The 13,547-nt window shown below is 32.3% G+C and overlaps 1 protein-coding gene across 4 annotated transcripts in view; it reads left to right on the top strand.

Annotated features, from left to right (window-relative positions):
- Positions 1-13,547, top strand: part of LOC140445383 (protein DOP1 homolog) — a 216,205-nt gene that overhangs the window by 147,800 nt on the left and 54,858 nt on the right. For all 4 annotated transcript variants that reach the window (XM_072537366.1, XM_072537364.1, XM_072537365.1 and 1 more), the window contains exons 7-9: positions 651-886; positions 5,231-5,419; positions 8,988-9,244. In XM_072537366.1, the coding sequence (XP_072393467.1) occupies positions 651-886; positions 5,231-5,419; positions 8,988-9,244 (682 nt within the window). The remainder of the gene's footprint in view (positions 1-650; positions 887-5,230; positions 5,420-8,987; positions 9,245-13,547) is intronic.

The raw sequence follows: 13,547 nt of genomic DNA, 5'->3' as shown, positions 1-13,547 counted from the left end.
CTTCTACTTATCTACATCATTTGGACTGCATCCATTTTGTTCTAGGTCTCGCGTGACCATTCGTACAAAAAAGCTTGAAAATCATGTGTAAATTGCTTGAAAAAGCGTTAAAATTGTATAAAAAAAAAAGAGCCAAAAGCGTTGCAAAGCTACGAAAAAATGTAAAAAAAAACATCGGTTACATATGATTTAAGGCTTTTGATGCTATTTCGTCGCTCTCTTTGTGTTTCGACGCTTTTTACTCTATTTCGTTTCTTTCCATTGCTTTTGACACTTTTTCAACGCTTTTACATCTCTTTAACGCTTCGCTATGCTCTTGAACGAATTGTTTACTGCTTCTCAATACTTTTGACACTGTTTGAACACTTTCTACATCTTTTCGATGCTTCTATAACGTTTTTTTCACTCTGCGCTGTTTTTTGGTTAGCTATACGTGCCCTTGAATGAGATGTTACTGCACAAACTAACAATAAAAATAATAAAAGTAGAAATAATAGAACTCGTTCACAAGTTTATAACATATCTCAGCCGTGAAGAAGTTTCAAAAAAGGGATAACTGAGCATAGAGAGTTTTTTCAACAGAAAAACTAATTACACATTTAGTTAAACAAAATCATGAATTGACAAATAAATATGTTTTTATGTTTTAGGTGCCCGTTTGCAAGAAAACTACAAATGTGATTTTAATCCTATCGATATCAACAACTTTATAACCAAAAATAAAATATTGTCACTCTCTAATTCAACGTCGAGGAAAAGTGAAAGTGATTATGAAAGAGCAATGGGAATAGCCTCGAATATTCTGCTAGAATTTTCCGCTTTTCCAAACTTACTGACTGTCGAAGAAGAATCAAAATTACCAACATGGGTGGAATCTCTTATTGTGGTTAGTATATAACATGCTTTCTTTCATTTAAATTCGTATTATGTAGGACATTTTCTGTTGTGTCCACTTTTATATTTTATATAATGAATCATCATCATTACTAGTGTCCAGTGCTTAACATAGATCTTTTCCAGTCTTTTAATTTTCTCTATTTTGGAGACTTATCGTTATCAGTTTTCTGATTACATCAGCTGTACTACAACAAATATTTATTTAATGTGGCAAATAATAAATTACAAAGGTGATTAAAAAAAACGACAATTAACCAACGAAATATTCTAGGGTCAATACGATATTATAAATTGGTAAAGATCTTCCTGTCAAATGACAATAATCAATATACATATAAAACACAAAGGAATAATGACCGTCACAGGCCGTGAATAAATTATCCGGATTTCAGGTACCCAAAACTAAGAGAATGCATAGTTTTTGGACAAAGGTGTTAAAAAACACATTAATGACAATAGAAGTTAAGAATGCGTTTTATAGTTGATTTTTATATAACTAACGGCATAATATAAGCAATATGTAATTAATTATGGTGAAAAATATCTGAATACATATAATAATAAAGTAAATTATCAATAAAAGCTCAATTAATGATAAAATGGATAAACCTTGTAAATAAAGGCACACAAAATGTATCAGTGATAATTATACGGATAGTTATGAAATTAATACAATCTATCTATATAAAAAGCTATGATGACAGGTCACACCGTTTGTCCAGTAATGTAATGATGCCTTCTAGGAAAGAAATACGAACTACCATATTTCAATCATATTTTGTTCTTGAAATGATACCTTTAATTAATAATACTGTATTAATTACATATTAACCCATTAGCGCCGAGAAAAGAAAATTCTTTTTATATGCAATAATTTTATTTAAAACTACGTAAAAACAACTTATTTTTCACACATTGTACGCCCTTTTGAACGGCAAACTGGCATGGCGCACCTCTTTCTTTTGCCCTCAGGTACAGAGATAATCCAATGATCCTTGCAGTCAAACCTGACGCAGTCAGACACTCGAAAATCACTTCCTGCTGCTCTACCTATTTTTCTAGTTCTTTTAGCGGGGACTTTATATGTCGTTAAGTAGGTCTAAAAATTGAATGAATCGTAAACATTTTCTGAGTTTTGTATAAAAATACTTTTACCTGGCAAATACTTCTTCTAAACTCTAAGAGACTAATATTCTTCCCGGATTTCCTACATATCGTCCAAGCATTTTGAAGAGCTGCGTCTATGTGGTACGTAAATATTGGCCAGTAGCATTTTTTTGGAACGTATGCCGGCTCGGTAACTGAAAAAAAAAATACCCATATATTTTCATTTATATAAATATTGCTCTTTATTTTTTACGAAGATATATTACTGTCCATGAGATCAGTTCCTCCCATGCTGTTATTATAATGCGAAAGAAGATATGGCCTAGGTACTTGTATTGTCTTGCTATCCTTTTTGGAATATCTTTCCACATTTTTGACCGGCTGAACACCAAAACATGTGCTTGCAGCTGTTACAACTTTGTTGTCCCTCCAGCGAACATATTGAATACCAGTCTCCTTATTCAATGTTGAACAATATTCCCCTCGTGCCCTCTTTTCCATCGTCTTTTTGGAAACAAGTGGACAATTTCTAAGAATTCTATTATCCCTCACAGTACCTGTAACCTCGTACCCATTAGCTTTTAGAGTACTTAACAAGTTTGTACTGGTAAATAAATTATCATCGAAAAACTTGTATCTTAGAGATTATTTGTCACCCAATTCTTCGATCATCTGAACTCTAGGAGCTGTAGCTTTTCCGAAATATTTTTGATATTCTTCATTAGATCTATGATTTTTTCCTGATATACTTCAAAGTTTATCAAATATCCGCTAGGTGTATTCATACACCACACCTTATAGCCAAACCTTACAGGCTTTCCTCTGATAAACTGTTTGCATCCATGATGCCCAAAGTAGCGTATCATCGATTCATCATAAGCTATATTGGCTTATGGATACAAAATGCTCTATGAACGATTTTTTTAACATATCTGTAGGTGATCTTAGTTTGTACATTTTGTCATTTTTATCTATATTATTATTGTCTGCAAAATGAAGTAAACGACAAATTTGTAAAAACCTGTCACGTCTCATGGCATCAGACACCAGAATATTTTGCATGTCAGGGCTTCTCTCCCAGTAGCTTCTTTTAGATGGTAGCTTATTATATCCGCGTACTAAGAGAATTGCCATAAATTCTTTCAATTCAGGAAGTGTCACGTTAGGGTTCGGTTGATTTATCAGTAGAGCATATTTTGTTGTTTCAGACACTATCATTTCTAGCAACTCATCAGTAATAAATAATTCAAACAGTTGCACACAACTCATCTCTGAATATTTACTGTAATCCCCTTTTGGAAAGTTGCGCGGCGTATAATGAAGGTCTCAGTCAATATAAGTTGTAGGTTCTGGCAGATGAATTACCATTCGGGGATTTGTATTAGTTTTTATTTCATAAGAACTATTTACGTTCTGCAAATCCTTACCATAGCTTGCTTTTAGGTCTGATTGTACACCTAGACGTTCAGAGTCTGCAAATATAACTTCCGCACCTGCACGAAGTTGACGAGGATTCAAGTTATCAGGGTCACCACCTTCGTCTTCGTCACCTGAATCCTCATCCGTAAGGAAATTTGATTCAGGCAGCTCAATAAAAATGTCTGTTACATCATCTTCTTCATATGCATATCTAAAGCTTCCTGTAGTGTAATTCCACTGAAATTATAAAAAGATATGTTTTGACTACATAACCTCCTAGTGTATTGCTGTCATTCGTTGTGATACCACATTGAACACTATCCAATGGTTTATTGAAAACGAATTCCGAATAGATGTTAAATATTAGTGGGTACAAAATGCAGCCCTATCTTACTCCTCTTCGTATTTGAAGCTCTTCAAAATTATCCTGGCCAATACTGATGTTTGCACGCTGATGCCAGTAATGTTTAATGACAAGAAAGACTATTATTTCAGTATATTTTCCAGCGCTAACACATTTGCTAACCTCCCTTGAGAGTATGAATCCTACACCATTACGTTTTATTATAATAATATAACAATTGTTGATAAGAAATTTAATTGCAGATACTTTTAGTTATATAGTATTTTTCTTGAATTTTTCACAACTCTTTCAACTGGAACATCTTCAAAAATAGTTATACACAATTTTCCGAACACATTTCCACAAAAATCTAAGCTCCGACTCACTACAACCAACGCTAAACAGGTTCTGTGTGGGCTAAGAGTATATTATATTAGTTTTACCTTTTACAAATGAAATTTTAAACAGTGGTGTTTAGAACTTTGAATTTCAACGTATAGATAAAAGGCATCTCCAGTTTAAATATCTGATAATAAATTAATTAGTGATATTCTTAATAATCCTAGTGACTTTGCCAATATTTTTAGAATGGAATGTAAAAAATTGATGCTATTTGTTTTAATTAGTACAGATTTTGTAGTTTCTTAAGAGCCTACACACGAAATAAACAACCAGTTGGCTCTACACAGACAAAAAAAGATGATTAGAATAAAAATAACATGTTGGTAACCATTTTTAAATATTACTTCCTTATTTTAAATTATCTTTTTAATATACATATTATTATAATAATAATTTAAAAGCTATAATTAAAAGTAAAATATGTATCTTTAGATATTTTTAATTTTTTACTCCTCAAATACTGAATATACAAAGTACGGACAGCCTAGGGAGGTATTCGTTTAAACTGTTACATTTCTCATGAATAATGTATTTTATTCTTGTTAATATACAGCAATTTGAATGGTAATTGTTATAAATTATCGTTTTACCAGTTCATATTCATTTTACAGCGCATATACACAAACTGGATACAAAGTGTACAAGCTTAAAAGCTATAGAAGCAATCAAAGTAGGCTTACATCCAGCAGTGGACAAATTAATATGCTTGATGATGACAATATACTGTATTAAATGGTTTTCATAGCTTAATATGCCTTTCCGTTCCTAATCGCCACTCATTTGTATTTTGGCAGTCTTCTTAACTAAGATTTCTTTCAGACATCTTTCATTCATGTTGTTGCCGGTCTACCTCTGCTTCTGTCTTTGCCATGTTGTTGTCGGTTTCGGTTTCTCTGAGGGGGTCCATTATGATAAAACAATAAAAAGGAAAATGATTGAAATATTTTATTTATTGCTGAGGACTAGTGAGGCTAACTTTGTAACAAGTAATAATGCTTGGAAGCCAGTTACCAAATAATATAAATACAAATATTAATTGTAGTTTAATTTTGAATTGTTTAGGTGGCCTGCTGCAAAGACTCTTCAAGAGAAAACCAGCTCACAGCCATGAACACACTCTTGGAGATTTTCAGCCTTGCGAATAATTCCATATGCAGTAGGAAAATAGATTGTAATACTAACATTTTAATTACGGGTATTTTAGATGTAATATATGTCAAGTATATCGAGGAGAACACCGTTGTTATAGAGGTGAGTGCATTAAATATATTTATTCGTACGTAAGAAACTTTTTTAGTTGTTAAAGTATTTAGTATATTTAAAAAATCATGAATCGATATATTTATATTACTTTTATGAATATTTATGTTAAAACTAAATCAACAACATATGGTTTACTTCAGTTGGTTACTGAAGGTAAAGTGTTTGTTAAGAGGGGCACAGGAAATGGCGTATTTCCTGACTGCATATTCTAAGAACTTTTCTTAATAAGACGACCGCAGGTCTGTTTTAAATATAAGACGATGAAATTGATGATTTACTTAGTTGAGGAAAACAATCGTCTTACATATTGTTACAAGTTTTACAAGTCCAGACGTACACTCAGAATACTATCGGCAAACGCCGAATAATCTAAAATATGAGTGACAGGCGCCGAATCATATCCAAATTCGAGGTGTCACAGAGAAATTCCCAGAACTGGCTCGAATATAAAATGGTTAATATTGTAAAGTGTAATACTTCCCTTAACCCTTTTTGTGATGTTCTGTGTCATTGAGTGAATCAGAATGACATATGATTAGAAATAGAGATTAAGATGTATAGGTCATGCTGCCGAAGCACATGGTAGAAATGTGCAATGTCTAAGTAGTATCTATTGATATTGAGTATAAAATAAATCTAAGGAACAAAGAGTTTGAGAGTTTTAATCTACAATCCGACAGGTTTTGGGCCCAGAAAACTATAGAAATAAAATATGGCAAGTACAGTTAGTAAAGAATACATTTAATATTGAACTTTTGAATGGGGCCAATTAATCTGCATGGAAATATAGAATTAAAGTTATTTTGGAAGAAAACAAAGTTGAACAATGGATTACTACGGAGTTCAATGAGAATAATTATACAGAAGAGTCACAAAAATTAACAGCGAAACAGAAAGCTAGAGCTTATAGGTCAATAATTGTACAATTATATATGACAATCAATTAGAGGTTATTCGAGATAAACCAACAGCTTATAATATGTGGCATTCTTTGCAAGAACGATATGAAAATAGAGGACTGCCTGGGCAAATGATTTTGAGAAATTAATCTCTATGAAATTAAAAGATTTAGCGAGTTCGATGTTGTAACAAGACAATTGAAAGCAACGGGAGTGGAAATCAGCGACGAAGATTTAGTATGTAACTTTACTACTCTCTATGCCACCATTCTTCGAAACAGTTATTGCAATTCTCGAAAATTTAGATCCAAAAAAGTACAAGAGTACAAAACAATAATTGAATTGGCAAAGAAAAAACTTCGAGCAGAAGAGGAAAAAAAGAAGACATCTTCATCCAGTACTACAAAATATGAAAAACCCGCAGTTTTTTTAATGAAAACCGTAGTTTGTTACAGATGTCACAAGTCAGGGCATATGCAAAAGGATTGTAGAGTGACTGCAGACATATAATAGAGCAACTATGAGAGGATTTAATAAGGGATACAGAGGAAATTGTCAAATGAGACGAAGTTTTAGAGGTCAGAGAGCAGATAGTGGTCACCAATCAAGACAGAGATATTCAAACCAAGGAAATTACATAGATATGGGGGACAACAGTTATAATCAGGAAAATAATGTATGTTTTTTGACCGATCATGTTAAATTAGATTCTGGGAATCTGATTCTGACAAATATAAATGTTTTTAATATAAAAGAACCCTTGATTTAGTTACTTTGAAGACCGCACCCCTTTGAAGAGTTAGTTATAAAATACTATTAAGTTTGTAAACATTTAAATACATCATCTGTATAAGTAAGTCGAACTCCTTTAATTTTCGTTAAAATATGTAAGATCCCTTAAGAAATCTCATATATCAATATATTTCATCTCTTCGTTGTTCAAGGAAATAAAAAAAAACGGGATGTATCATTCCTGGGGTGACCGAGGAGGAGAAGCATAGCTTTCTTATCGTCTGCGTACGGAGTAATGGTTTTAATTAATTTGAATTTATTTTTTTTTTATTTATTTTATTCGTTTCGATTCGATATTGGATTCGATTAGACAATCAATTCGATATTTGATGCGATATTCGATTTGATATTCGATTCGATATTCGTTTTGGTATTCGATTCGATAGACGATACGATTTGATATTCGATTCGATATTTGATACGATTCGATATTTGATTCGATTCGATATTTGATTCGATTCGACATTCGATTCGATATTCGATTCGAGTTGATTCGATTCATTTTATTTTATATTATTTTGTTTTGTTTATTTTATTTGATTTTATTTTACTACATTTTTTTTTATTTTCATTTTATTTTATTTCAGTTTAGTTTATTTTATTTTATTAATACGCATGGGACTGCGTTTACTACTCCACGTAGTAGTCACACGATATGTCGTTTCATTGCGTTTCATCGCTTTTCTTTTGTTTTTGTTTTTTCACACCTCTGCGCGATCCATCTCATCCATCAATGCATTCCGTCCGTATCCCGCGATAAGAAAGTTCAGCTTCCAAAAACAAAAACTTATTATTGACAGCAATATTATAGTCTATACCATTTCAAAATGCCTCGATATAGCGGGGTTAACATATATTTCAGACAAACATAATGACGCATTACATTTAAGCAGATAGTGATATAATATAATAACTCTTAACAGATTGCTCTTCTCTTTTCTCATTATGTGTCTATACCATCTAATTCTTTGTGCTTTTATTGCTCTAACTATGTTCCCTTGACCCATCAATTCTTGTGTTTCGGGATTCATCCATTGTCTTGCATCTTCGTTTTCCCTCTTTGCTCCCAGTATTTTTCTGATAATCTTCCTTTCAAAAACTTTAAATTGTTCTTCTTCTCTTACTGTTAATGTAAATGTTTCTGCATTATATACTGCTACTGGTCGTATGGCCGTTTTGTAGATTTTCATGTTTGTTTTTCTGCTTATCTTCTATCTCTAAACATTTTTTTATTTCTATAAAACGCTGTGTTTCCCGCTTTAATTCTTCTTTTCGTATCTACACTTTCATTTCTTCTGTTGACTAGTACTCCCAAATATTTGAATGTTTCAACCTCTTCGAAACTGTGTGCCTCTATTGTCAATTCTGTCATTTGTGTCTTCTTTTTCTTGCTTACGTTCATGTATTTTGTTTTATTTTCATTTTTTTCCAGTCCTCTCGGTTTGGAAGCTTTTCTTTAATGCTCTTTTATCTGTTGCTACTATGGTTATATCGTCCGCATATCTTATTTGCACTGCATTCTTGTTTATAGTTCCTGCGTTTGACAGCTTTTTATTAATTGTCTAGTGAGAGAATAAATAGTACCGCTGAGAGCTCGTCTCCTTGTCTTACTCCATTTTTTATTTTTATTATTTCTGTTCTTTCTCTTCCGGTGTCTATTGTTGCTTGGGAATCTCTCATTGTCATCTCTATCATTCTTATAATTTTATTTGGTATATTACTCTCTTGTCAGTCAGTACAATAGTAATATAATAATAATCCTTAACAAATCATCCTAATTATTACCGCTCGAGTTTCGAATTTTTGTCACTGCAGACCGATCTTTCTTTTACATTTTTAATCGTTATCAATTTTTTTTCTTTCAGGAAATGTGCCAAATATTATGGAAACTTCTAGGAACTCTAAGTAATCAAAACCAGCTTATGTTGTGTGTCACGCTGCTATATCAAATACACACTATATTCGACAATACGATGTTCGTGGAAAATGTTATCAACACATATCTTACTCACGAAAATATAAACGTACTAGCTATTAAACAATTTTTTCTCTTGTGGCATCTTGGGAGAGACCTGAACATTAAAACATCTCCAAATAAACCAAATATAAGAAATTTTGATAGGTAAGATAAACTGTTTATATTTATTTTCTTAAGTCTATTCAGCTTATTTAAGCTTGGTATATTTGACGTCTACCTTTAGTACTACACATTCACTAATAAACTATATTAACTTTCAATAAGCGATGCAGGGAGCGTCAACAATGATAAAATTGTATTTTAATTGTTAAAGATGTTCAAAATTTATCTACTCGTTCCGATAGTAACAGTATATTATTAAGATCACTTTATCAATTGTTCTCTTTTCTCGATTATTAGTTTTTATTGCATATTATATAAATTATTGTAATCACTGAATACATAGTTAGTGAAAAAATAATCATATTAATTAAATTAATGAATAATTTAAAAGAATATGCAAGTAACGATTGTCCGAAAATATTTAAAAACCAAACGAAATAACCATCTCTATTTTGCTGGAAAATTGCTACTCGACGTCGTCGGAAACTGATACAAGTTCGGACCAGATTTACTATTTTGGTATTAAAGTATATTTTGAATGGATTTATTAGTAATGTTTTTGTCGTTTTGATGGTTAAAGGACAATTTATGTTTATGCTGTTAATATTGACTAGTAATAATTATTTATTATTCGTTTTCAAACTACTTAAGTATTTATTTTAATCTGTATAATGACTTTAAACTGTATACGTGATTACTTTTGTTGAACACAAAAATGTCATCCACTGATTCTACTGATAAATTAATTGAAAATACATGGAGTGCTTCTCGTAAACGAACTACAAGAAGTTTTCTTAGCGCTAAAGTAAAAGAAATAATTTGAAATGTATTTAAATAAGAAACAATAGAAAATTACAGGTTTTTGGTTGGAGATATTGTAAAAAACTGGCAAGTAAAGTTAGAGTTTGTAATCGAAGTGTATTTACGGTGATTAAGGAAATTTTTTATGAGAAGCAAAATACCCGCCAAAATACGGTTTTAAAGTAGGTAAACGATGATCCTGATGTGTCGAATTTGACGAAAATCACATTTTATAGAATATTAAAAAGAAATTAATTTTCGATATCAACGTAGGAGAAGAAACGCCCTTTTATTATGTAAAGACGATATTGTGATGTGTAACGAAAATATATTCAACAGATAAGAACTCCTAGAGAAGAGAAGCGCAAAATTTATTATCTGGATGAGACATGGTTGACGCTGGGCATACAAAATTTAAAATATGGGTAGACACAAAAGTAAAATCTCCTAAACAACCTTTTTTGGACGAATTAACAACGGGATAAAAAAATTCTTTAAGTAATTTATTACATTCTACATATTTCAAATCTTAAAACTTACAAATACTTTAACTTTTCAGGAAAAGGTAAAAGGCTTATTATTTGAAAGATTTTTTGTCACATTAGCAGCGAATTTGGGTTTGTGCTAAATCCCCTCTGGGCATTTGAGTCGAATAAGTCTGGTCATTACTTTTAAAATTGTCAATTCTTTTAAAATTGGTGAAAATTTTCAATGTCTTACCAATATTAGAAGACAAATATATAATTTGTTTTTGACAACGCCATTCTCATAAAATAGAGAAGAAAATACCAACAAGTACATCAAAAATAAAGGCGACAGAAAAGATTTTAAGAACTACCGAGGGCTTAACGTAACTAACTCAATCTGTAGAGTCTACGGGAAGATAATTAAAAGCTGAATTGAAGATTGCTGGGAAGACGCTGAAGATCAGAGTGGCTTTCGTACTGGTTGTTCTTGTATAGACACTGTGTTCTGCCTAAAACAAACAATAGAAAAGCGTTTGGAACATAATATGGAGATACATATGGTATTTATTGATCTTCAAAAAGCGTATGACAGTGTCCCATTAGCCAAGCTATGGCAGGTGCTAGAAGACAAGAATATTCCACCGATTTACATTAATGATGTAAGGGAGTTGTACGATGATATGACGAGTGTAATAAAGATTGGACAAAAAGTGACAAAAAAGATAAAAGTGACCAAAGGACTTCGCCAAGGCTGCTGCATTGCACCTACACTCTTTAAGATATATTTGGAAAAGAAAATGTGAACCTATGGGTGTTAAAATTGGAGACCATACACTGTACAGCTTGCATTTTGCTGATGACCAAGTAATACTTGCAGAAGATCAAGATGATATCCACTACATGTTACGAAAAATAGATGAAGAATATACTAAGTGGGGCTTATCAATTAATCCATCAAAAACAGAGTACGTAGTAGTGGGAGGTGAAGGAAAGCACTTAGAACTAGGAAGCAAACAAATTCAAAATACTGATAGCTATAAATATCTCGGTGTAAACATTACAAACAATGGTCGGAATACAAAAGAAATAGCTACTAGAATTGGTCAAGGAAATTCAGCAATACGTCAACTGAATAGTATACTTTGGAATAACCACATTACCCGAAACACAAAAATTAGGATATACAAAAGTATCATAGAAAGCATTGCTACATATGGTTCAGAGCTTTGGGTAATAAATAAAAATGACGCATCCAAAATAAAAGCAATGGAAATGAATTATTGGAGAAGATGTTGCCAACTCACTAGAAGAGATAGAGTAAGGAATACTGAAATCAGAGAGCGTATGGGCATAGACATTGACGTCCTGGAAACTATAGAATGCAAAAGGCTAAAATGGTATGGCCATGTAGAAAGGATGAATGACCAACGATGGATAAAGAGAATGTTGCAGTGGATCCTCACCAACCGCAGGAAAAAGGGAAGACCAAGAAGATCGTGGAGACAAGAAGTATAAGGTGCATTGGAAGATATGGGTCTACAAGTAGATGACTGTAACGATCGCAAGCGTTGGAAGCTAGGTATATATATATATATATATATATATATATATATATCTTGGAAATGTGTTCCATAAAATCAAGTACATCTTGCATCAATAAAAAGTCAGACATAGATAAACTGAGCAACATTTATTGTTACTTACTGGAAAAAAATCCAAAATAAAATTAATATCTACCTGTACCTGTACCCACACAAATTACAGTTATATGCATAACATGTTGCATACCATTAAGACAGGTTTAAAAATCACCTAAGATGGGCCTCTAGTATTTCTTAAAAAGAAACATGATATTAAATACACCTAATTACTTTTTAATCATAGGATTTTTTCTTTTTGTTCTCTATGTGCCAGAGTTAAAACACACTAGTAAAAGATGACAACAAAATTTTTACTACTTGTACCTAAATTTTAAAGAATTTTAAATGTATTTTGTCCACTATTTTATATTTTATGTGTGTTGTTATTAATGTTGAGTGTCTATGCTTTTGTAAATAATCTCAACGACTAGTAAGTTGCACTGAAGATTTGTGATATTTTATAAATATTTACACTTTTTTCTCATTACAGTGTCTTGAAAAAGGAACAAAACGATTCCGAAAGCTAGACAAAAAGTCATAAGAGTGTTTCATTAACATCCCGGCCAATTTTCTGACTGCAACCCTAATAAACTGTGTTGTTTGTTTATATTGACAGTCACTAATATCCAGTAATTCTTGTATATATATATATATATATATATATATATATATATATATATATATATATATATATATATATATATATTATATCAATGGTATTCCGGGTTTGACTCCGCGTTAAATGTTGTTGGTTTTGATAAAAACCATTTTGACGACGTTTCGGCAAGATCTCACTTGCCATTTTCAAGTCTCTCTGGATGGTCTGCTTCTTGTCGATGTTCGAGTGGAAGTGACGCTACGGGTGTTGGGCAGCTGGCTTTTGTAGTTACTGTGCGTTGCGCGCGCTCTTGTAATTGGTCCAGTGCGCAGGTCAGTGGGCGGGGTCTTGGTCGATTCCGTTCTTTCGTTATTCTTCGGGATAATTGGTTTCCATGTTCTTGGCAATCTTTGGGCATCGTCTCGAGAATTTAAATTATTTTCTTGTTTTTCTATCTCTATGGCTTCTCTGATAATTCGTTTTCTCTTGTTTTCGACATTCGCTAACATTACCATATGTTTAAGGTCAATTTTGTGTCCTGTAGCTAAAGAATGCTGGGCTAGGGATGACGTCGTTTCTTTACGTTCGATGGCATTGCGATGTTCTTCTTGTCTTACTTGGATCCTTCTATTTGTCTGTCCAATATAGGCTCTATCGCATTCTCCACAGGGAATTTTGTATACTCCTTGGTTTTCTAGGGGAATCTTTGTCTTGGCAGATGGTAATATGTTCGCGATTTTTCTGTCGGTGTTGAAGACAGTCTCTATTTTGTGTTTTCTCAGGACCCTGCTTATCTTCTCTGTTGTGCCTTTAATATACGGTAGAGTGGTTTTGGCAAT

The sequence above is a fragment of the Diabrotica undecimpunctata genome, chromosome 7 (assembly GCF_040954645.1).
Source record: "Diabrotica undecimpunctata isolate CICGRU chromosome 7, icDiaUnde3, whole genome shotgun sequence".
Classification (NCBI taxonomy): Eukaryota; Metazoa; Arthropoda; class Insecta; order Coleoptera; family Chrysomelidae; genus Diabrotica; species Diabrotica undecimpunctata.
This window is presented reverse-complemented; position numbering and strand designations above follow the sequence as displayed.